Source organism: Ambystoma mexicanum, chromosome 4q, assembly GCF_040938575.1.
Source record: "Ambystoma mexicanum isolate Mex_15411 chromosome 4q, UKY_AmexF1_1, whole genome shotgun sequence".
In the NCBI taxonomy this organism is placed as follows: domain Eukaryota; kingdom Metazoa; phylum Chordata; class Amphibia; order Caudata; family Ambystomatidae; genus Ambystoma; species Ambystoma mexicanum.
In genome coordinates, this window is record NC_090928.1 from 333,803,942 (window position 1) to 333,829,197 (window position 25,256).

A 25,256-nucleotide genomic window follows, 5' to 3' on the forward strand; every position below is an offset into this window, starting at 1 on the left:
CCGTGCCTCTGGCAGCTCAGAAGCCAGGCTGATGGTAATGGAGACAACCGACAGATTCGGTGTGGAGAGTAAGCTGGGGGATGGCCAGCTTTTCCAAGAGTTTGCCTAGGAAAGGGGTGATGGAGATTGGGCAATAGTTAGCCAGGCAGGTAGGAACGGCTTCTTGAGGAGGGGGTGCACAAGTGAGTGCTTAAGGGTAGAGGGGAAGTTCCATTGGCGGAAAAGTGATTACAGAAATTGGCCAAGGCTGGAGCAAAGGTGTCAATATGGTCCTTGATGGTTCTGGAGGAGCAGGGGAGCACCTGTTTGGACGACAGTTTCATAGATCAGACTTGTCTAGAGACCTCATCAGGTGATGTCGGAGAGAAAGAGGAGAAAGGAGGAGAGATGACCAAGGGGGCACAGAGAGGGAGAGGAAAAGGTGATAGAGGACAGGATGTCCTGAGTTTAAGCAGAGAAGTGAGAGGCCAGAGCCTCTGGGAGAGAACAGGAGAGGTAGAGACAGCAACAGGAATAGCCAGTTCCTTGCAGATTTTAAAGTGTTTGGCCATGTTGTTAGAGGCCGCAGACACAGCTATGAATGTCTGTCTGATCTCTTCTTGGATAGGACAGAGTCTGTATTGCCTTTACAGCAGGAGGCAGGCCAGTTTGTCAGAGGATGCGCCCGATAACCTCCACTTCCTCTCAGCCACCCTGCACTTGCGTTTCAGGGCGGCGAGGTCGGACCATACCAAGAGTTGCACTTGGAGGTAGGCTTCAGCCAGATTCTCATGATAGGGGCAAGGATGTCCAGGGTGTTGGAAATAGAAAGATGCAGACTAGAAAGGGCTGGGGTGAGGGTGTGAATCAGTCGAAAGAGTAGGAGGAGCAGAGAAAGTAGAGGCAAAGGCGTCCACTGACAAACGCTTCATGGGCCGAATGACCGAGAAGGTAGATGGCAGTGCTGGGGATTGGGGGTGGTGTTGGGGGGGGGGTTTGCCTGAGGTATAGAGAGTTTCAGGTGAGAGGAGAGTAGAAAGTGGTCAGTCCAAGAAAAAGGAGTGGTTAGAAGGTTAGAGAGGGGGGTGGCTGAGGTGATGAGAACATCCAAGGTATGCCCAGCAGAGTGTGTCGGGCCAGAGGGCAGAATGGAAAGTGTGGGTGGGCTCTTGCTGGTTGTTCATGAGCATGTCATCTTCAGGCTTCCATTTGCAAGTGTGCATGCTTCCATGGCTCGAGAACACCTTACCTAAATCCAATGTTAATTGACACCTGCTCTGCTGAAAGTTCACAGAACCATGCATTCAGTGTTTCACATACTGGTCCTATTGAAACAATTTCCCTGTCAAAATCCCTTGTGCTGGTTTGAATTTCACAGACACATTTTTAAACAAAGTGGCTGGTGCTGGTTGCGTCCAACGGGTTACAGTGACTGCAGGTGATCATGTTCATAGAGATAAAGCCTTCACACTATACAGGTTGTAGGCCTGATTATAATTTGGGGCAGTGCTTCTGTGTATTACATTTGGTCTGATGAAGTCATTATATGGGTGAAGGTCTGACAAGTCCATCTTAAAGTCAGTAAAGGGGGGGGGGCTTCCTAGGGGGTAATATGATTCCCCACCAGCCCCCTCAGGGGGTATATCACCCTGCTAATGCAAGCCTACCTTCTTCAGCTACCAGACAGCCTTAGTCAGATGAACATTTGGGCTCCTCACTCCCAACACCAGGTGTCCCTTTTTACTGGCTCCCCACCCACTTGCAGGGTCCTCTAATGGTCGGTTTCAGGAATCTCCTATGGTTAACAGGATGGGTGACTTTTAACGTTGGTCATTTACTGGAGAGCCTCTGTTTACTTCCTCCGGCCTTGGATCCCATTCCCATCACTTAGTCTAAGACTAGGGACTTTGGTTTCAGGATTGCTACTTCTGGAATTCTTTTTCTTGCAGGAGGCCTGTGTGACAGATTCCAAAGCTTAGGTGGTTCGATAATGGCGAGCTACCATTTAGAGTGCAAAGGAGACAAAACGGTACCTTTTACCAGCTGTTCACTTAGTGCAATGGGACTAGTTTACAATGCTATTGTGTTGAGTATTACTGTGAAGAACTGTAACAACCAGTTGGCTGCGGTGGAGGCAATCAAACCATGCTAAGCATGTGCACTTCCACCGTGTCTGCATTTGGAGCAATATTTTCACTTGTTTTTTCATTTTGAAAACAGCACAGGCAAGGAATGGAGCGCCAATGCTACTGAGCAGGTGGACGTATCGCATTGCACCCGGACCCCCTGCGAGAACTAGGGTTTTCTGAATCCATGGGGGGGGGGAAGGGAAGTCATAACAGTGCCAAGTATTGCACCATAGGATGCCCCAATCAGGGACATTACATCAACAGACCAAGGGTGCAACAGAATATGGTCAATTTCTATGTGCAAAGGAAACACCCACCGTAATACATTATTATTGAAGATTGCTCTAGCATGTGCATTCAAAGAAAGCATTCAGAAACCTCAGAAATGTATGATAGGTACAAATGTAAAGCGAAGGCAGTCTGTGACATTACAAAGGATGTCTGCGTTTATTTAGAAAGCGCCACCACCTGGTATATGGAAAGAGCTCAAATAGGATGGAGGGCGTGTAAACTGCAATGTGAATAAAGGATGTCTGAGCAATAAACGACCTCACCCTTCTCAATGCATCCTGCTGCACTCTTGCACCACACAAGAATCAGTTCACGGAACGCAAATTGTATACACCACTCAATACAAGGACATTTGAACAAGTGACTGGAGATGTACTCATAAGGCAGCAGCCAGTGGTTAGTGGGACACACTACTCCAGTCCTGTAATAATTAATGTTGACGTGTAAACAGTTCCAGGGGTGTGGCGCGGGCTGCAAGGGCTTGCCTAAAATTGACCAATTTGTCCAAATCCCGATTTCCCAAACTGACTTCAAAGTAATGAACAACCCTTTGACCAGACACCAATAAAGTTATTATTCCTTCATGATGCGGGGCGGTCACAGGGCTCAATTCTGTTGCCAAATATCCCTGTGGAGTGACGTTACCACCAGACCTTGCATAGATTAAAACACAGCTAATGACGATAGGAGAAAAGGCAGGAAAGAAATGGATCCTGCAGACATTTGGAAGGTGAAAAAAGTATTTTACATTTCATCATTTGGGAGCTGCAATTTTCGAAAAAAATAAATAAAAGGTTGCCCCATGTACACTAAATGCTACCATAGTCAAAACCAAACACTTGCTTTACCAACACCTGTACCAATTCGACAAATAATCATGAACGGCTAATTAGCGGCGTGTCTATCAAGATGTGAATCGAGAAGGAATTAAAACCCTGGAACACAACGCACTGTGCAGCGCATCTACACCTAACACGATGATGTAAAGAAAAGCAAATGCACCCATAAACAAATCCACTGCGAAGACAGTCATAATGTGGATATTTAAAACAAAAACAGAATTCAATGTCCCATCATGTTTTTGCATCACACAGACAACTAGAGATACAGAATCATTCGATACATAAAATCAAAATATTTCATTTTTTTTCTTCGTCATTGTAGATCAATTGTGAAGAATACCTTCCCTCGAAATGATGTTAGACTACAGGTCCCAGGTTCGGATGCACATTCCAGTTAAATAACGTTTACATACATATTAAAATGGCATAGTTTAAACATTCAACCATTGACAAGTTAACAGCATTTGTGTGTGTGTGTGATGACACTGAGGCTGGCTGCCTTTTGATGCCCGAATGGTCGCGATAGCTCATGGTCGTGATGTGCTCAGAAGCAGAACACAGTTACACTTCCAATTGATTGGTGGGTCGTTCACACTGAATTTTACAAATGACATCAGTTTAATATTTTACACACATAGATAACCATTAGGAAAAGACTTCACAATAACAAACGTATGGGTTTGGCATGCCTGACCTCAGATAAAATATGTTCATGGTGATCAAAATGTGTGCTTTCAGCCTCAACCACAAACTGATCGCTTTCAATCACTGGAGCCAATTCGAGGTAAACTATACAATGCGTGGTTTAAGGATGTGGAGTATTCTCACGAAACCCCCGATAGACCAAAGGAGGCAGGTGGTTTCATACAGCTGCAAGCTTCCCTTTTCTGGACTCAACGTTTCACAAAGAACTCACAACTAGACAAAATGTTATTTACAGGAAGGCTTCTTTCTACTTGTTGGGATGGAAACAGCCTTACCAGCAATAATAAATGGCTGTTAGGAAACTTTGGATAAAAGGCATTGTCGTCTTTCAATGCAAGAGGATCATTGAGCAGCTTTGGCTGGCCTGGGCCATTATTCCGTATGAACGCAGCAAACCGTCGGGAGGATGCACGACTTTGCATAGGGTTTCCAGCTTCGGGCATCCCATTACTATGTGGAGAGTAGGACTATGGTTCAGCATCACCTCCAATTGTTATAATGTGCATGCTATTCTAAGACGGACAAATAGAGCTGCATCCCTCCGATGTTGTGGCGACAACACAAACAACATAGTAGTGGTATCTGAACAGTTTGACATCCAGCTCACCGTGTGCTCTTCAACACTCGACCATTCATCATTTTACCCGACCTATGCTGAAACGTGAAGTCTTAAAACAATCTGGAGTAATACATTTATATGTCATCCATTGCTAGCAAGGGAGGCCCAATAAAACGTGGCAATGTTAGCTTTATGCTGTGAACAAATATATGGAAAAAAAAGGGCTGGCTTTCTCAGATAAAGACATTAGTTTGGCAGTACAGATACTGCTTTCAGCTGAGAAGGATTACTGTAATTCTCTGTAGGAAGGAATCCGTAAGGCCTTCGTACTAAAGTATGCAACATCCCCCGTTATCCTCAGCACAGAATTCAAAGCTACAGCTCAAAGGATCCGAACGCCTTTCCGCAAAGGAATAATGACATTGCGAAGACCAAGTGATTGTCCGCAAGACTCTGTACACAAATGTTCTCAGCATGAAAAAGTCAAACACAACAGATCTGTTGCAGTCAAATGGGAAAAAACTCTTTAATGTCCTGAGCCCAAGTCTATTCCACGGATGCCTTCACTGAATGCGCCCCTCAGTTGCGGCCAAACTTTCCCATTCTTTGAGGGAATGTACCCGAGGACGTCTGATCCCTCTTGCTCATGGGTACTACTTCTTTCTTTTGGAGCATTTTGGGGTCCAGGAAATCAAATTGAATCTTGATTCCAAATCAAGCGACACTCGGAGGCTTCTTTGTGGTGAGGAGACCCTTCTCAAACAGCATCGTGGTTAAGGCAATCTGCAAAAGGAAGTACAGGAAAAGGTAACATGACTGACTCGGTCAAAAGTAAATCACCATAGATATGCAAACTAGGCAGCACTACACATTTCTAACCAGTTTACACCATTTAAAATGACGGAGACAAGAGAAATTTCACACAAGTAGTGCCACAACACCCTTCATCATAGTTCACAATATTAATATAGTATACCTTTATTGACAGACTAGCAATAGCTCCTTTGGATTTGTAGCACATCACCCTCACACATCGTAATAAAAAGGCATGGACATCTATTAGGGATTTTGAACTGTTAATGCTTTGAAGGATAGGTTCTCTCAAAAATGGTATTGCTCACAACTATAGGCCTTTAAAAATATGTACACAACTTTTTAAAATAAAGTTTCTCTGTAAAACGATCAAGACATGTATTCAACAAAAGTCCTGCTTTTTAAAGCAGTGCAGGCATCCATTTGGTAGAGAGTGTAGCAGTTGTATAACTGTTTATTTCATTCAATGCCCTGGTGGCAATAATCAAACACAATCCCCCTCCAGAGAGCGTGTTACTGCTGTTAGGGCAGTGAATTCAAACACACAAACACGTTCATAGAACTACACAGTCCTATGAATGATATTGGAAACGAGGCCCGGTCAGCAGAATAAAGGCATTCTGCTGAAAAGGGCCTGTCTGCTGTATTAGTATAGAATTCATAGGACTGTGCAGTCCTACAAACTTTCTAAAAAGGCAACCATACACAGTTTAAGTAGAGCATGTTTGCCTTGCTCTTTGAAAGGGACTCATGTGGTCTAGTGGTGAAGTGTTGAAGTGTTAGCCCTTAAAACCACACAACTTGGGATTCAAGTCCCGGCCTGTGTAGTTTTTGGGTGCATCACATTTTGTTTTTAATTAGGCACATATACAAGTAACCCACAATCCTCTGTGTAAAAAGCTAGGGTGATACCAAAGTCTCCCCAATGCACTGCAAGGAGCTGTATGCAATTGTAAACACATGAATTCAAAAGGGAAACAGTTTCCCAGTACTGATAGTCTTAAGGGAGGATCAGTTTCCCCATAACATGTGAGCAAAAGGCAAAGGACATGAAGGTGAAGGCTTTACTTCCCTTCAAAAAGTCAGGACAGGATCAAAAACAGAGCAAAAAGAATGGGGTTCTGTAGGAAATTATGCAAGAAATGTTGCATAAAAGAATCTTTTCAACAGATACATGTCAAATATCGTGCACACCCAAAGCCTGGCTTCACCATTTATATCACATCACAACATTTGAGAATTAGTCCTTTCTAATGAACGGAACATACATTTAACCTAATTGGCTGCAGGCATTCAGAACCAAGATTCTTTACTTTAAAAGACAGCCCCTTTAAGAGCAGATTTCTGGTCATTCCTTCTTGCGGGGAGGATTTTCTTAGTTTACAGTAAATACGATTCTTGATATCAAGTGCTAAACTACCGGTAAAATAGCTCAGTGAGTTAAGTGCTCACCCAGATATGAGTGCTCAACCTGCAAGACAAGGTTTCATTCCCAGCAGGACAGAGTCCTCCGTCACCCTGGGCTTTGGAGCTATACAACATAACCCTTTCAAAGTCCATACATTGTGAGGAGTCAGAAATGGGAGATGGACACAAAGGTAGAGTTTTCTAACAAGATGCCATTTTATGAAACAAAAAGGGGTGAGACAAACGCCTATCTTTCCCTAGCCTGACAAGGATGTCCCTGTCTAGGAAAAGACTAAAGTAAAATGATCTTCGACAAAATAACACATCAATTCAAACTCAAAAGCTTAAGAAAGTACTTCTTGTGACCAGGGTTGGACTCTGGTGCCCTGCTGGCATACCTCAGGGAGAGTGCCTGTCTCCCATTCTGTTAATTATAAAAGCTTTAAAAGCGAAAATAGCATCATCTCAGTGCGAAGTAAAGTAAGAACCTTGGGCATCCTGTTGGAGGCCTCCGTGAATGTAGATGCTTATGTCAACCAGGTTAGCCAGAACTGTAATTGCTTCCTTCGCCTGCTCAAGAACATCCGCCCCTTTCTAACTGAAAAGAACTGTGCAATCATCGCCCGAGCCACTATCCTCTCAAGTTTGGATTATTTTAATTCCTTGCTAACCGGTGCCTCCAGTTCTAGTTTGAAAAAAATGCCAAACTCTACAGAATGATGCCGTGCGCATCATGAGGAGAATCCAGATAAGAAACCACATCTCAGATCATAGGAGGGACCTCCATTAGCTCCCGGAGCAGCAACGCATAAACTTTAAAATTGGCACCCTGGTGCATCGCTGCCTATTTGGAACGGCTCTTCCGTACTTAAAATCTTTGATCTCCCGCTACACTCCCACCAGAGCACAGCATTCCTCTAACCTGGCGCAGGTGAATTGTCCTGGTTTTAAGTGATCAAACAGACTTGGTAGATCGTGTCCCTTAAGCGCAGCCAAGTTCTGGAACACACTGCCATTGGCGCTTAGGCTGGAAGAAAATATGAGGGCCTTTCGGAAAACATTAAAAACCTTTGTGTTTAAGTAATTTACTACTCATAATCTCTTCTGCCCCTCGGGACCTTGATTGCCCCATCTTATTTGTTGGTATGATTGTGCAACTGTTGCGCCCCAATGCCTGCAGGCTTTTGGCACACAAAAAATAAATGAAAAAATAAAATAAATTCAGGAATAGCTTGAGCAAAGTTCAGATCCAAGAAAGTTCAGTGCAATAACCAAGTTCCATTCAACATAGCACAAAAGGTATTTTCCATTCAATATATCCTTCCACTCGGTAAAGTGAATATCTCTATTCCGAAGGCGTTTTCATAAATAAAAGCAACTGTTATTTTTCCACAGTGTCTTGCTTAGCAAAACAAAAGTCTTTTCCTCAAAACACAAGTTCATAACACAGGACAAATGTTCATTTCTCAAAGGCCAAGCATTGGTTAGCATATCATTCTTCTTCAAAAGAACCACTTTCTGAAATACAACAGTTCATGAAGACAAGGTAATGGAGTTAACACTTCTTTTCCCCCACACCTTTTTGACCACAACTACAGTACATTAAAATCATCTTCTCCCCTGCCAGGACTAACAACTATTGGTCCCTTTCCTGGTTTACTCGCCTGCAAGGATAAAACTCCTACTACAATTTTACGTTGTGGTAATGCTTGTTCCAAAACTCTCCACACCAGTATTGTAAGTGAGGAGGTTTGAACAACTGCTTCTCTTTGTAGTCTCTCGAAAAAGTGGGTTATAGCTTTTACCAAATTCATATTCCATAAAAGGAAAGTTGCTCCCTTACCGTCTCTGTATTATTAGACCACCTTTTGACTGTAGGCAATGCAGATTATAGTTCTCTCCCCCTTGATCTCTCATACAAGAAGGGCTTTGCTCCTTCAACCTTTGATTTATGCTTATGCAACCTCTTGGCTGCTGGAAATGTGGGTTACAATTGTCCCTTAATTGGTATCCCTTATTAAAAGAGTTACGCCCAGTCTGCCTTGGTATCACTCTTCTGCAGCTTCGACTAAGGGTTACAATTATCTCCCAACTGGTATCCCTTTTTAGAAGAGTTGCACCCAGTTCACCTTATTTCATTTGTACGGTATTCAAAATCATCAAATTCACTAATTGGCCTATTTTGTAGTGCCCCAGGATCACCTGCTTCAGGCCAACTCACCTGTATGCCTTGGCATCTCCTTCTGACTCGCGGGTGCTGTTTCAGAGCTCTTTGGGTCCCTCTACACTTCTGCGGTACGCGCAGTCTTTCAGGCAAGCTCTGACAGCTCTGTGTGATCTCTGATTCAACTTCCATACCAGACCGGTTCATGGCGTGTCGGGAGCTCATCTACCACATGGCATAGCTTTCTTCAGAGACGTTTCTAACTGTGCATTCTCTGCACGGCCACTCTTCCTCTGCTTCCAGAGTGTCTCACACACGCAATCTGCTGCCGCCACTATTATAACACCATCAGCTTCTCCTTCCTCTCTCTTCCCCTGCACCTGAAACTCATTTATACATTCAAAGGTCCCGCTCAGGTTCTTTCTACTACAACAAATAGACCGCTCATTATACTTCATCCACTCTGAATCCCTCTTTCTCATCCCAGTATAGCAGGCATTACAGGACTTGAAATCCCTAGTTATTATGTCAAAATTGTCATTTTGTTTACAATAAGCCATTAAGGCTTTAGGAACATTAGGGGAATCATTTAGATTGGTCTCCCACTCCCTTCGAGATGTGTCACCTCTCATGTGATCCTCCCACATAATACCACCCCCAGGGTCAGGATCAGGTAGCAGCTGCCTTCCCCTGGCCACATGAGAGGAGGGCCATGTTGGGATCTTAGGGATGATCTCACTGGATTCATCACTGTATGAATACATTGGATATTAGCAGTAACTCCTATAATTGCAATGCTTAGGAGGTAGTAAGCGAAGGCTGCTTGACAGTAATAGCAGCAGTTAAAATGTTGGCGCACACAACTGTATTTTGAAAACAAATGCAGTCTTAGTAAAATGGTGAAATACTTGAATAAATGCCAACATTTCTCTAAGTGGATGGTGGTTTAGATTACGGAGTCAAATCTGAGCCTACCTGGCAAAAGGTGAACCTTTGCTTTGATTTAGTCCCTGAAAGAAATGTCACAGCTCTAAACGCATTAAGGAGCCTTAAAACAAAGCTCTACCTGAAGGAAAAGTTACAGCATCGCAAGACAGCCTGTTCCTGTGCACCCCAAAGCTGAATTTGCCCAACATCTGACATTCACATAAATGCTCCCATAAAGCAAATGCAACAATGTCAAAAGATCTACCCTCAGTGAGCAAAACCACAAAAGAAAACAAATATGTCCTTTGTTTGGTTTTTAAATGCAAGGTTTGGAAAAAGAAAAATGCTTCTCTCATGGATACCCCTTATGACAATGACTCGGAAAGGTTACCAAGACAAACAAAGATGGATGCAGCCTGATAAGTAATCTCCCAAGGACTAATGGAGTCGGGAGAATATTACAGGGGGATCAGCAGGGGAAAAGTTGGCAGGTCCAGGCCAGCGGAACATTTTCTCTGTGAAGACAATAAGCCTCCTTGCTGGACTCGACTCCTGTGTCTGCATTTTGCATACTGACCTTAGCGCATCTGTCATTGAGCACATTCTTTTTTAAACTCCTGTGCTTACCCACCCCAGGTCCTGCGCCCCTTTCTTCACCCTCTGCATCTCCCCAAATACACTCGCCTCATGTGGACACCCCTGAAGCATATCACTTCCCACAGCTCCCTCCACTCCTACTGCTGTTCCTTTTCCCCCTCCAGAGTCTACGCCCTCCCTCCCCAACCGACGCCCTCCCCTGTCAAAGGATGCATGCCGAATGGATGGTTTGCATTCTATTACGTGCATTGTCCTTTTTTATCATTCATCACCGGGGACAAATCGCAAAGATCAGTGCATTTTCTTCCAAACACATCAGTCCACTGAGAGTGTGCTTCTCCCCAAAGCCTACAATATCACTATTCACTCATGACCGTGCTGAGCCATTGCCTTTGGTATGTTAAAAGGAGACCTTTCACACTTCTTATGCCCAGTGTGTGCAATGTGTGGGAGCTTAAGTCTTTTTTAGCTGTCCTGACCTATTTGTGTCAACAGTGAGGCTTTCACAAAGAATTCCTGAGTACTGCAATTCTGTTTTTGATGCCTCTTCTACCCATAGAACTACTTTTAGGAAAATATGTTCTTTTTACAGCTTTCCCATTTTTTTCACTGTGCTCCTCAACATATCTGCTTGTGGATTGTGGGACTAAACAATGTTTAACTCCTTTAGGTTTTAGGGCCACTTATCAGTCTTAATATTACCAGTGCACGGAGCCCCTGTCCCCTATTTATGTCTGGTAATGTACTCCCACACCCCATTCCGGGGAGACTTTTCTTTCCATTCTTTTATTACCTTTTGAACATTTTCATGTAACTAGTGGACCACAGTCAGCCTGGTGGCAGTGATGAGTTTATTTTTTAAAAATGTGGGTACACTCCTTTGCACCTTTCCGTTTTAACCGCATGGCAGCATGCTGGGTACTACAGTGCCTGAAATGGTTGGCCATGTTGGTTGAAGCTCTGTCTTTGCGTTCAACTGTCCTTTTGGCCATTTTCCTCCAGGTCAATGGAAGGATGGGGCCCATATATTGGGCTTCCTATTTGTGGGCATTTGACAGAGTCTGGGGAAGTAGCCTTTCCATGTGTTTGGCATTCCACAGGGTCTGGCAATTACGTGCAACATCCTTTTTTAGCATTCATCACCAGGGACAAGTATAATAGACCTGTACATTTACTTCCAAACAGATCAGTCTACTGTCAGGGGGTGCTTTTCCCCAATGCCTGCACTATCACTATTCACTCAGGACAGTGCTCAGCCATTGTCTTTGGTATGTTGAAAGGAGACCTTTCACACTTCTTATGCCCAGTGCGTGCAATGTGTGGGAGCTAACGTTTTTCTTTTTTAGGTGTCCTGACCTATTTGTGTCAACAGTGAGGCTTTCACAAAGAATTCCCGAGTACTGCAATTCTGTTTTTGCTGCCTCTTCTACCCATAGAACGACTTTAAGGAAAATATATTCTTTTTGCAGCTTTTCCATCTTTTTCACTGTGACCCGCAACATATCTGCTTATGGTTTGTGGGACCAAGGACACATTTTAAGGGAGTGAGGTCTTTTACAGCCTCCTTTTCTAGTTTAACTCCTTTAGTTGTTTTTGGGGGGGCACTGATCAGTCTAAAGATTACCAGTGCAGGGGGCCCTTGTCCCCCATTTATGTCTGGTAATGTAATCTGTGAGGCAGGCATGGTATCGCAAGTCGATACTTACACAAGAGCTGCAAGTTTCAAAACCTTTATTGATAGTTTAAAAGCGGTTGGAAAACTACTATCTTGCCTTAGAACTAAGATGTGAGTATTCTCGACCATCAAACAAAAAGAAAACACAGTCCTAGTCAATCCTTAGTCAAAATAAAATGGCCTATAACAAACCTAATGCCTGCCTTCTTTCTAATACAATAAATGTGTAAAGGGATTGTATAACACAAAAAGGAAAATCAGTGTTCAAAAGAAATGTCCGTATGGGTAAGTAAACTCCCTTCCCCACGTTTTGTAGCACAGGGTAAGTTGGCACACTCGGACCTTTTGACACACTTTGGCTTCGGACACAAGGATGCAGCTTGTTTCGTGGACCAGGGCCCACTTGGCCTTCCATGAAAAGTCACTAGTTTCCACTAGACCTCTCTGCTTTCTTTCACACCAGTCCAGGTCACCTTTCAACTTTCAATAAAGTTCAACAAAAGTTTGTTTCCTTCGGTTTACCACAATTCAGTACAGGTTTCCCTCATCCGGGCTCAAACCTTTCAGTCACAATTTATGGGGTTTCCTTCCCTAAGCTTCAATCACACTTTCATAGGCTTGCCGCCTTTGGGCTTAAGCCTCCTTTCACTTTCCTTCTGCTGTCGAAGACTTTCGAAACTGCGAAGCTTTTGCTCATACCTCGGCATGACAACTTCGAACTTCTTTCCTCAAATGTCACTTTTTCTCTCCTACACCAGGGCCTCTTGGTAAACGTAGTTTCGAGCACAGTACTTATTTCAAAGTTCAAAGATATCTGTCGCATCCAGGTTTCCCTTTGCCGGCAACAAACCTAACAGATCAAAGGCCTCTCTCACATCCAGGTTTCCCTCTGCCGGGATCAAACCTAAGAGTTCAAATCTTGCATCTCAGTTTCTTTCTCTTCCCGACGCTTCTACGGCCTCAGACATTTGACCCGAGATTTTCAATTGGGCAATCTCCTTTCGCTGGACAACTCTGCTACTTTGTATCCTTCATTTTCAATTTACAGTTCTTCACAATGCTTTGCTTTCTCTTGCGTCTGATCTGCACACGCTCAACCTTCATTCGTCGGATACTGTTGCAGTCAAGTTTTATTTAACACAGACCAGACTTTCATTGCTTTAATCAACTCACCGGCTGTGTTCATTAGTTTTCTTGTTCCACGGCTGATACCACAACTGCTGCTGCACTTCCCCCAACTCTGCAGTTCACCCAGGAGGGTGGCTGGTATCCTTAAAACACAAAAAGAGGCTTGTCTCTTCTCTCCACCTGGGCTTCCTTGCGCAACCTTCAAGGCTCTTCGGAGGTAATGATCTTTTGCATATTTCTTACTTACCTGTGAATTGCTTATTGCGTTCTTAAAAGTATACACAGCTATTTACTTACCTTTGAATTGTGTCCCAATATTCTAGAAAGTAACAGTTGATATTACTTTATTATTCCTGAAACTGAATAAGTGTAAAAGTCTACCAATAGAGTTGTACTCACTTTGAATAGCATACTGTCATTCTAAATGTCGAACATTAGGTTCTTTCTTACCTTGAACTGCTTACTGCCTTATGAAAAGTTGTTAGAGTTTATGCTTACCTTAGAATTGTGTCCCACTCTTCTGAAAAGTAACATTAGTATAACTATTCCTGTAATATAAATAGTGCAAGAGTGTATAACCAATAGGGTTGTACCCACCTTGAATAGCTTACTGCCATTCTAAATGCATATCCTGTGTTCTTACTTATTCATAAAGTGCATACTGTGCCTCTGAAAAGTAATTCATAAATTCTTGCTTCCCTTAGAATTGTGTTCCACTATTTTGAAAAATAATATGGTGTAACTATCATTTCGGAAAGAGGAATAAGTTACAGATGCTGCAAGATACATACTTCTAACATTGTTGGTATAACTTTTATTCCTGAAACTGAGTAAGTAACATAGCTGATTACCAATAAGGTCTGCTTACCTTGAATTACATACTGTAATTCTAAAAGTCTACTAATGTGGTTTTACTCCCCATGAATAGCATACTGCCATTCTAAATGTGTATCCTGAGTTCTTACTTATCCAGGAAGTGCATACTGCCCCTCTGAAAATTAATTTAGAAGTTCTTGCTTACTGTCGAATTGTGTTCCACTATTCTGGAATGGTGTAACTGTATACTTTTTTATTTTTTATTAGTGTTTTGGTTTTAAAAGAAACCTTTTCACTACACAGAAAATACAAAAATATTTGGAGTTTCAAATACATAATATAACACACACAAAAGAGGAATACAGAAGAAAAATGTATATCAATTGGACAAACAAGACTATTAAAATAGTTACCTTATAATCAATTGAAAACATGCCAAAACTCGTCCCTTTTATAGTAGAACATTCAAAATTTCAAACATCTAAAATAATCCAATATAGATGAAGCACCTTTGCTACACTATTACCCCTCATTAGGTCTGCCCAAAGGGCATGCTCGCCTTCCGAGGTCCTAAGGTTCTGAAGGAATTTAAAATGTTGATATTTTATGTGTACAGTCGCTTCACAAAACAAAAATCAAATGTTTTCTGGTTTCTTGGAAATGTTGGTTCTTGCACAATTTGCATGTTTTGTTCTGCCTGTTCTGTTCTGCTCTGTTCTGTAATCTAGGCCCCATGATTTCTAGGGTTGGGAGAAGAATTAGTCTAAATCTCATATACACTGATAGTGCTTTATAGCATGGGAATAGATATATATTTCACAAGGCACTTTCTTTTCCCCAGAAAGAGACCATACTCTTTATACAAGGAATAAGTATCTAATTGATTGACCGCCAGGCACCAATCTAGCCCAAACAGTTTATTCTTCAATGTATCAGAAGTTTCCCTTAAATTGATTTCTTCCAAGCTTAAAGTCTTGAGTATGAATTTCATACTCCTATCAAAGATATTTAAAGATGGAATACTCTTTTCATTAAGCATAACGTGTAAAGAGTCAAAGAGGGAGTTAGGCGGAGGAACTAGTATCTTATAGTGAAGGCGCAAATTGGACCCGGAGACTCTAGCTGCCAAATATACCAGCCCAAACTCGAAACGCTGTGGGGGGAGACCTAGCCCGCTCTTCCGGATGGTTCCCCCTAGAGAGTTCAAAAATGTACCATGATCATATAGGGAACATTCCAAACTGTATATTAAGCATGGCACCACCTTAGCCAAATAATACTCACGAAATGGAAGCAAGGAAAAGCTGCACATAGAAATGCGCAGTCTCTTAAGCTGAACAATAAAGGATTTTGATCTCAAGACTTCTTCAACTGCCCTTCTACGCTCTTCATTTGTTAAATTGAAGCCCAAGTATCGCATTGAAGAGGTTAAAGCCAAACAGGCATTACCCACTCCCCAGCAGATCACCTTGGGTTTCCTATTTTTGGGAAAACATAAGTATTGTTGACTTGCTATCTGTGAAATGCGAGAGGGACACACAGGTATAGTTTTCCGACAAGTTGTCATTTTATTAAAATAAAAAGGGTGAGACCTATCTTTCCCTAACCTAACAAGGATGTCTCTGCCTAACAAACATAAGGCTAAAGATAAATGACAGTGTCCAAAAAGTATCTGACACTCAAACCAAAATACACAAGATCATACAAGTTTTATTTGGCTGTTTTATATTCCACAAAATAAGATACATCTGAAATCAAAACGTATAAACAGTAATCCTTGTGATCAGGGTTGGGTTCTCTTCCCCTGGATCGAATCAGGAATATTTGGAACAAAGTTCAGTTTCAATAAAGTGCTCTGCAATTTTCATTCAATATATCCTTCCAATTGGCAAAGTGATCATCTTCCAAAGGTTTGTTCACCAATCAGAGCAATGTTTACGCAAACTCCTGCTTGATAAAAAAAAGTCTTTCTCCCAAACTCAACTTCATAAATAAAATGCAAGTGTTCATTTCTCAAAAGGCCAAGCACTTGATAGCTCATCATACTTCTTCAAAAGAAACTTTTGTCAGGATGGTTGAACAATCACTTTCCAAAATGCAACAGTTCATCAAGGTGATGGAGTTAACATTTCTTGTCCACCACAGCCTTTGACCACAACCACAGTACTTTAAATCATCCTACTGGTACACTTCCCTGCCAGGACTAACTACAATTGGTCCCTTTCCGGATGTACTCGCCTGCTGGGATATAACTGCTACTACTACAATGTGTACTCTCTGCTAATGCTTGTTCCAAGCTCTCCACACTAGAATTATAAATTAGGAGATTTGAACCAACAACTCCTTCACTTGATATTCTTTTGACTCAAAGAGGGTTACATCTCTTCCCAAATTGATATTCCACAAGAGGATAATGGCTACCTTGCTTGTCTTTAGGTAATGTAGGTTACAGTTCTCTCCCCCTTGGTCTCATAAACGGAGAGCTTTCCTACTGCAGCCTTTGTTTTTGGGTTGTGCAATGCTGGTTACAGTCGTCTCCCACCTGACATCTCTTTTTGGGAGAGTTGTATTCAATTTGCCTTTGTATCACTCTTCTACTGACTTGAGTGAGGGTTACACAAATCTCCTAAATGGTATCCCTGTTTTGGAAAGTTGCCCCAATTTGTCTGTATATCAATCTTCTCTGACTTTGGCAATGCAGGTTACAATGTTTCCCTATTTGGAATCCATCATTAGGAGAGTTGCGCCCAGTTTGCCTTAATTCAATTCTTCGGTATTCAAAATAGTTATCACCTGGCGGTTCTCCTTCAGAGTGCCCCGGGCTCACTGGTATGCCTTGGCGTCTCCTTCTGACTCGCTGGTGTGGCTGCTGCTCTCTTAGGTTCTGACAGCCCCTTTCGGTCTGCCGCTGTGCGCGCTGATCTTCAATGGAATACTCGCAGCTCTGCACACTCTCCGGTGTGAATGCTAAACCGGAGTAGTTCACTGCCTGTCAGGAGCTTCTCTCCCACAGAGCATGGCTTGCTTTAGCACTGCTTCCCCCTGCACGTCCTCTGCATGGCCACGTTCTCCCGACCTCTGCCACAACACCAACATCAGCATCGGCTTCTCCCTGCTGCTGCTCTCTTTGCACCTGAAAGGCCTTTAAGTTTTTAAAGGTCCTGCTCAGGTGTTTTAAATTAAAACAACTAAACCACTCATAACGCTTCCCTAACTCTGAGCCCCTCTTCCTCGTCTCGGTACTAAGGGAATTATGGGATCTGAAGTCCATAATGTTCTTGTTTGTTTTATTCTTAGTTAACCCAATCTGATTCGTTAACAGAGTGTTCAGACTTAGGAGATGTTATTAAAGGAGTTGGCGTTTTACCCTTTAGGTTTAGGACCTTAATATAAGGCAGAATCATAACATCTATCAGATGTGATATTCACTTCCTGATTCCCCAGGGCACCATTTTCATGCTCTTTAAAAGGGTCTTCATATTTGGTACTTTGTGTAATTCTGGGAAAGGAAGTCATACAGACACTACATACCATTAGATATTTAGGTATTAGGGAAATCTCATCCTCGGAAGAGGATGAAGTCTGCATCTCTCCTAACTGAGTCACCACTTCATCCCGACAACCGTCTCCTCCCATGTGATCCTCCCTCATGCTACTACCCCCAGGGTTAGGATCATGTAGCGGCTGCCTTCCCCTGGCCACATTGGAGGCTACTTTACGCTGGGGTTTAGTGAGGACTCTGCATGCAGGATTCCTCACATAGCATTAATGGTCATATTGTTCTCTACTACATAGTTGGTAAAAGCTGTCAACTTACGTTGAAGCCCAAGAGGGGTAAGTAATAGAATACATCGTCAGCAAAAACCACCCAATTTATTTGTAGAGATCCAAGTCTGATGGGATCGGAGATTATGGATTTCCATAAGTTGTCTATGTCTGATAAATATATGTTGAAAAGAAGAGGGGCAAGCAGGCATCCCTGTATCATGCCCAACAGTGTTAATAGGACAGGACAAATAGCCTTCTTTCGACAGCCTAATCTTTACAGATGGAGTAAGAATAACAATTTTACCAATGGGAGGGGCACCGTCTTCTTTACCAATCTATGCCAAAAAAAGAATAGTTCCATTTAAAATGGTTCCTACATTTCTCCTAAAACCAATCTGTCCTGGAACCAGGATTTTAAGTTTGCAAACCCAGAGCTCGAGCTCCTTCAGGACCACAGCATCAAAGATTTTACTGATGGCGTCTGAAAGGACGGCAGGTCTGTAGTTGGATGGATATAACGTATCGCCCTTTTTTTTAATATATGGGAAGAATATATGGTACACTGCATGAAGGCGGAAATCACTCTCGTTTCCAGAATTTCCCTAAATAAATTAGCTAGAATGGGGCCCAGAGGCGAATCTTGCTTTAGTGTAATCACGGCTAAATTGTCTGGACCCGGGCCCTCAACCCTTTACTTTTCTTTATAAGACGTTCGATATCTTCTGGGTCAAAACCTGTCCATGGGATAGCCTGCGATATGTCACTAGGTAAATCGGGCATCCCGATTGTCCCCGAGTGTTTGAAAGTGGTGCTATCCAAGTATCCTCATTTCCTATGATCACTTCCCTCCACCACATCTTTCTCAACTCATTTAGTAGTGAGTTTCCAGAATAGCATTAGATATTTGTTTTAATAACTGTCAATTGGCCATCTTTAACACACAAATGAAATTTCATACTTTTGACATCATTCCTATATCGTTGCTTAATTTTCCCTCTATATCAGGAAAAACATCTTCCTCTGATAAATTACAGTATCAAAGGTTTCGAAGCTGTACGGTTTTTATTTTTTGGGCTTTTGCTAGTTTTGCATCATGTATATGATTATTCTGATTGAATATTGGTCCCCTCGGCATCACTCAAGCCAACTGAGCCACTGCAGTATTAAGATTCTTACAGGAGAAGAATTTCTGCATACTAGATCTTCCTGCAGCTTTCCTTATTTGTAAGGTAAATCTATTTAATAGTCAGGTAGTCCATCTCACACTTAATTCTCTGCTACATATTTCCAAGAAAGGCAACTAGGGGCTGGATTCTAGTTTTGTGTGTGCAAAAGCTAGCTTAAAGGCTAGGGGTCGATGGTCACTGGAATACACTAAGAATCGATTGTGCCGAGCAATGGGAGACAAGTATACAATGCTTTTCTTGCATCCTCCACTTTAGGCAACACCAGAGAGCGGTCCCAGATTCCCAAAGAGTCACACCAGGATTCCCCCTTGTTGTTTGGACTCCATATTCAATTTTTTCAGCACTAGGCCTTTTAAATTGCAAAGTTCAACTACACACACTGCATTCAAATCCCTGCCTATGATATTAGTGGCGTGACACAACCCCAGCCAAGAGTCTAATATTAGAGACACCTCCTCTTGATATTTATTGAGTGCCGTTATAAATTTAAAAACAAGATTTCCATATTGGTTTTATATATTTTTACCCCAGTGGCCAGAATCCTGAAATAAGTATCACTAAACAGGAAGGCCTCTAAACCCAAAATCATATCAATAATAGTAGACAGACCCCCACTAGGTCTGCCCAGGGAGAACTTGTTTGCTGTCTGAGAGAAAGGCTGAAAACCATTAACAAAGATAGGTAGGGAGGACATTGTTTCCTGAAATATATGCGTCATATCTATATAACAAGGACTCTAGATTAGACAATTCGCACAAATTATTAAATCCGGAACAATTCCAAGACACAATACTAAGAGGCTGACAGTTAAAGGTTCTGCTGGATTCCTTGGGGCTTGAGATTCTTGCAGATTGCCTCCGATAACCAAGACCAATCTCTCACAGAGCCAATCACCTGGCTGATAACCCCTCCCGAATTAGTGAGAGAAGTAAACATCCCAGCGCCCAAATTCCATCTGTCTATCTGTGCTTGATTCAGGAAGTGAATTGCGTCGAAGCACATTGATCTTAAAATGTCAGCCTGGTCCCACATTAGTTATGCAACCAGTTTCGAGTAGAAAGACACTGTTATATTCAAACACGAGAGCGGGATGGCAATAAAATAAATAAATGTCTACCAAGTTAAAGGATCTTAAAGCCAGAATTTCTGTCAAAATAGTTAAAAGCTTTGCTCGATTTAAATGTACTGGCCCATTGATTTGGAGAATATTCTGAAGCCCAAGAACACAGTCTGCCAATTTCTTAAAGTTTGTGGGGGCCCTCTCTCCTTGGCCCGCCAAATCTTCTGAGCCGTACATCACATTAGAGTTTACTAGTCCGATGGTTATTCCATCTCTGTGCTCGTCTACATTGATGGTATGGGTGAGAGGTGAGTGGTGAATCACAGCAGGCAGCTATAGTCTTTCTTTTGTGTAAAGAGCCATTGTCTTTTGCGGTTCTTCTATAATCACCGTCGGTATGTCCCTTGTTTCTTGATGACCAGAATTGTGCAGTAGCTCTTCATTTTGAGGCTCGAAGAGCTTGGGGGAGGCACTCAGCTGAGAAATATTCTCCAACAAGGGCCTGTTAGTAAAATTAGAGGCCAATTTTAGGATGTCGTCTTCTGTCGTCTCTAGATCCACAACCCTTTTGGGTGAAGTCAAAGGCCCATCTCTCACGTATATAACTGTTTATTTTGCTCCATCATATCCCAAATTCTTTTGAGAAAATCTGTATTATGCGAGACAGATGCCTTAGTATTATCAAAGTCTGATAATGGATTCTACTAGGTGGAGCGCTGCCACCGACAAGGGTCCCTAGGTGTTAACATTGGAAATTGTCTCCATACTCCTTCTGGCCTGGCGCCAGGCAGGGTTACAAAAGCCTCCCCCCTCCTCCCCCCCGACTTCCAAGCTCAATCTGTGTGGCATTGAAATGATTGGAAATCGACACTTTAGCTCTCCCCTGTATAGTGCGCAAGTTCTCGATGTCACATGTCAAGAGATCCACGCATATTTCCTGACAGGTGGATGAAGGAGGCATCCAAGACAATAGAATCTGATAGGTCGACATATAGAGCGTAAGACACACCCTCTGGTGGAATAGATGGTTTGACAGCATTCATGTTTGCGTTGGGTGTATAAAAGTCAGTCATTTTTCCCTTGTTTATTTTTAAGTATGGGCTTAGGAGTAATGGCTGCATTTGCATTTGTGGCCAACGACCGACTTTCACTTCTGTCGGAAGGCTTCGGCACATCCGCAAATGTTAGTTCAACCTCTGTATTGTTGGAATTTGGGGGTGACAGAGCATTACGTAGATTGTAGTGTGACGTGGCCATAGCTCGTTTCGTTATGTGTAATATCACAGCCCATGTAACCGCTCTAAAAGGAGAACAGCAAACTTCAATTGGAAGTAAAATGTTGCTCAAGTCCCTCGCCCCACTCTGTCTCAATTCTTTCAAAAACAATCCACAGGCAATAGGCAATCAGTGCAGGCTCTTACCAGAACCCATATTAGTTACCCATATTAGTTAGGGGAAGGACTACTGGTGTGAAACAATCAAATTTGTCAGTTAGGATTCTCGTCTTCTCTCCTCGCTCCGCCAAAAAGCCAAACTGCAGACGTCCCATTAGAGCGCGACACTGAAGTCTTTTATAATGATTATCGCAATCAGGTGTGAGCAGCAGCTGAGCAAGGCAGCGAGGCTCTCTGCCAAACTCCAGACTTCACCAGACTTCCCACAAGAGTAACTGTATCATAACTATCACAACTGTAAGATAACTATCATTTCTGAAGAATAAGGTACATATGTTGCAAGATACCTATTTGTAATATTGTTGGTATTATTATATTATTCCTGAAACTGAATAAGTAGCATAGCTGATTACCAATAGGATCCCATTACCTTGAATTACATACTGTCATTCTAAAAGTCTACTAATGTGGTTTTACTCCTCATGAATAGCATGCTGCAATTCAAGACGAGTATCACTAGGTTTTACTAACCTTGAACTGCATATTGCTATTCTAAATAAGGTTAATACTTTGGATTGCATACCATAAGTAGAGTGCTGGTTTTTGTAATTGTGTTTATGAATGGTAATAGTAAGTTACCTTTTTAATGAATACTCTCTGCCTGTATAAGGGATACATTACTAACTGTAATCGTATTTCTGATGCTTGTATCTGCTTAGATTCATATGCTATGCAAAGGCAGACATCTAGTGGTAGCCGAGGAGTATTACATTTTTTGTTTCCAAACCCAAAAAGGGACGTGGCGTGCCAGTAATACTATCCCTAGTGTGACGTCAACTGTTCCCGTGGTCCTTCACGTGTCGAGGTACCTCAGACTGTTTTGTTTCTGACATGAGTTAGCATGAAGTGTAGTGCGAGTACAGATGTAATAAAGCATATACGAGTAGGTAAAGCCAGAAAACATCTATGCCCTTTCTACTCCACAGAGGAGGAAGGGTGGGCGGAAGGGTGCGCGCATGTGATCTAAGTAGATACAAGCATCAGAAGAACAAGTTACTTACCAACTGGTAACGTTCTTTCGACTGGATGTTCCTCCAACGTATTTCACATCTTTGACATGTAATGTCCATAGCTGTTGACTTTGGAAACTTTTTCGGCAGAGGGCGTCCTGTGTCGATGGCGTTGGGTCGATGTCCCTCGAAGGTCTCTGTCGAGGGCGATGTCACCGGATGTTATAAATAGGACTCTCAGCGCCGTAACCTCAGTTTACATTTTTTCCCTCAGAACGTGTGGCACCAGTCTCAAGCCCGTTTGACTGCACATAGCCTTGCGGAAACAGAAGCTGCAATCACATAGGAAATTCTCCTGAGGGGCAGGCTGGGAGGGCAATGTGGAATACTTTGGAGGAACATCCAGTCGAAAGAACGTTACCAGTTGCTAAGTAACTTGTTCTTCAAATGGATTGTGTCCTCCAACGTATTCCACATTTTTGACAGACTTCCAAAGCAGTACCAGTAAATGGAGGGGGGAAAAGAATTTAGAGTACCCAATTAGATTGCGGAATAAAGAACCGCCTTCCCAAAGGCCATATCCTGACCATGGATTGTATCCAGAGAATAATGTTTAACTAAGGTGTGGATTGAAGCCCATGTAGCGGCATCACAAATATTCCTAATAGGAACACCCTGCTGGAGGGCGGTGGAAGTAGCCACGCCCCTAGTGGAATGAACTCACAACCGTTCAGGAGGGTCCTTACCCGCCACTCGGCAACACTCTGTAATGGTGAGGATAATCCACCTGGACAAGGTCTGTTTGGTAACAGCATGGCCCAATCGGTGTCCAGCATATCCCACAAAGAGTTGATCATCCACTCTGACCATGGACATCCTAGAAATGTAAAAGCTCAGGGTTCTCCTAGGATCCAACCGATGGAGTCGCTCCTCTTCGTTACCAGGATGAGGAGGAGGGTAGAAAGATGGAAGAACCACCTTTTGACTCAAATGATATTCAGATACTACCTTGGGTAGAAAGGAGGGATGTACTCGCAGTACAACCCTGTCCTTGTGAAACACAGTCAAGGGTGGCTTAGATGAAAGTGCCTGCAATTCACTCACTCTGCGAGCGGAAGTAACCGCAACCAAGAACACAGTCTTGAAGGACAGTAATCTCAAACGACAAGAGTGCAAAGGTTCAAACGGAGCAACCATGAGAAATTTCAAAACCAAATTAAAATCCCAAACCGGCACCTGGAAAGGGAACAGCAGGAATACATTAGAGTCAGTCCTTTAACCCCTTAAGTGCCAAGGGTGAGGTATCTCGTCCTTGACAGTGCATACGCAGTGCCAAGGATGAGATAGCTTGTCCTTTTTGGCACCTTTTTTTGAGCGATCCCTGCAAAGCAGGGATCGCCCAAAACTGTAATCCAACCCCCGGGCTATGTGAGGGGGAGGTCCCCCCTCACTGCCAGGGGGCTGGATTACCTTCAGTTTCACGTCAGCGTGCGTAATGCACGTCGGCGTGAAACAAAGTAATTTTCCCCACAGCAGCCATTTCGGGCTGCTGTAGAGAAAATAGAATGCGAGTGTTCACCTTTCTCCCCCTCGATCTCCAGCTGTATCACAAGCCGGAGATCGAGGGAGGTGTCGTTGGATTCTCCCCTTTCCAACGACACCCTGTGTGACAGCATTGCTGCCCGTGGATCGGCGCAGGGCGCTCGATACGCGGGCAGCAATGCCCACTGGACCACCAGGGAAAAGTTTGTGACGTGGAGAGGGGCTGCTTGCAGTAAGCAGCCCTCTCCCCCTCCCAGCCCCCAAAGCATGGGAGCCCATATATAAAGACCCCTGGGGGCAGACAGGTGACCATCAGCCCCAAGGGGTGGGGGCATAAAAAAAGGGGGGGTTTGGGGGCCCTAGCCACCAGGGATTTTTTCGGAAAGGGTGTCGTTGGAAAGGGGAGTTTCTCCCCTTTCCAACGACACCCTGTGTGACAGCATTGCTGGGCGCGGAGAGGGCACAGAGCGCTCAATTCGCGGCCAGCAATGCCCACTGGACCACCAGGGATAAGTTTGTGACGTGGGGGGGGGGCTGCTTACAGTAAGCAGCCCTCTTCCCCCTGTGGCCCCCAAAGCATGGGGGCACATATGTGCTGAACCCTGGGGACAGATGGCTGATCTGCCCCCAGGGAAGGGGGCAAAATAAAAAAGCGAAAAATAAATTAAATCACCTGGGATGGGGTTTGGGGGGGCCCTAGACTCCAGGGATTTTTTTGCCCCCCTGAAAGGGTGGCGGCCCTCCCCCTCCCACACCAAGTGGAAAGGGGGGCACCCCTTGTAGCCCTCCCTGGGGGCAGATTTATGCCCCTAGGCAGGTGTACATTAGGTGCCCCCCCCATCCAATTGGAGGGGGGGTACCAGGAATAAGGGTGCAGGCCCCTCAAAGGATGGGGCTTTCATGTTAGCCCCCTCCGGGGCAGATGGCTGATCATCTGCCCCCAGGGAAGGGGGCAAAAGAAAAAAAAAACAAAAAAAAACCAAACAAAAAACAAAAGGGAGTTTTGGGTGGGAATGGGGGGGCACTAACCACCAAGGATTTATTTTACGGATAGGGGGGTAGCCCTCTCCCCCACATCCCAAGGGGAAATGGGGGCACCCCTTGTAGCCCTCCCTGGGGGCAGATATCTGCTCCTAGGAAGGAGCATCTGCCCCCAGGGAGGGCTGAATGAGATGCCCGCACTGCATTTGGTGTGAGGGGGTAGAGGCTCACCCCACCCCATTACATTAGAAAATTACCTCCCGGTTTAGGGTGCCCCTCAGC

General features: G+C 43.5%; 1 protein-coding gene across 1 annotated transcript in view; it reads right to left on the minus strand.

The window, feature by feature from the left end:
• Positions 1–3,460: 3,460 nt before the first annotated feature.
• Positions 3,461–25,256, minus strand: part of RIOX1 (ribosomal oxygenase 1) — a 603,487-nt gene continuing 581,691 nt past the window's right edge. The window contains exon 15 of the mRNA XM_069607921.1: positions 3,461–5,288. Coding sequence (XP_069464022.1) covers positions 5,220–5,288 — 69 coding nt within the window. The 3' untranslated portion in view covers positions 3,461–5,219. The remainder of the gene's footprint in view (positions 5,289–25,256) is intronic.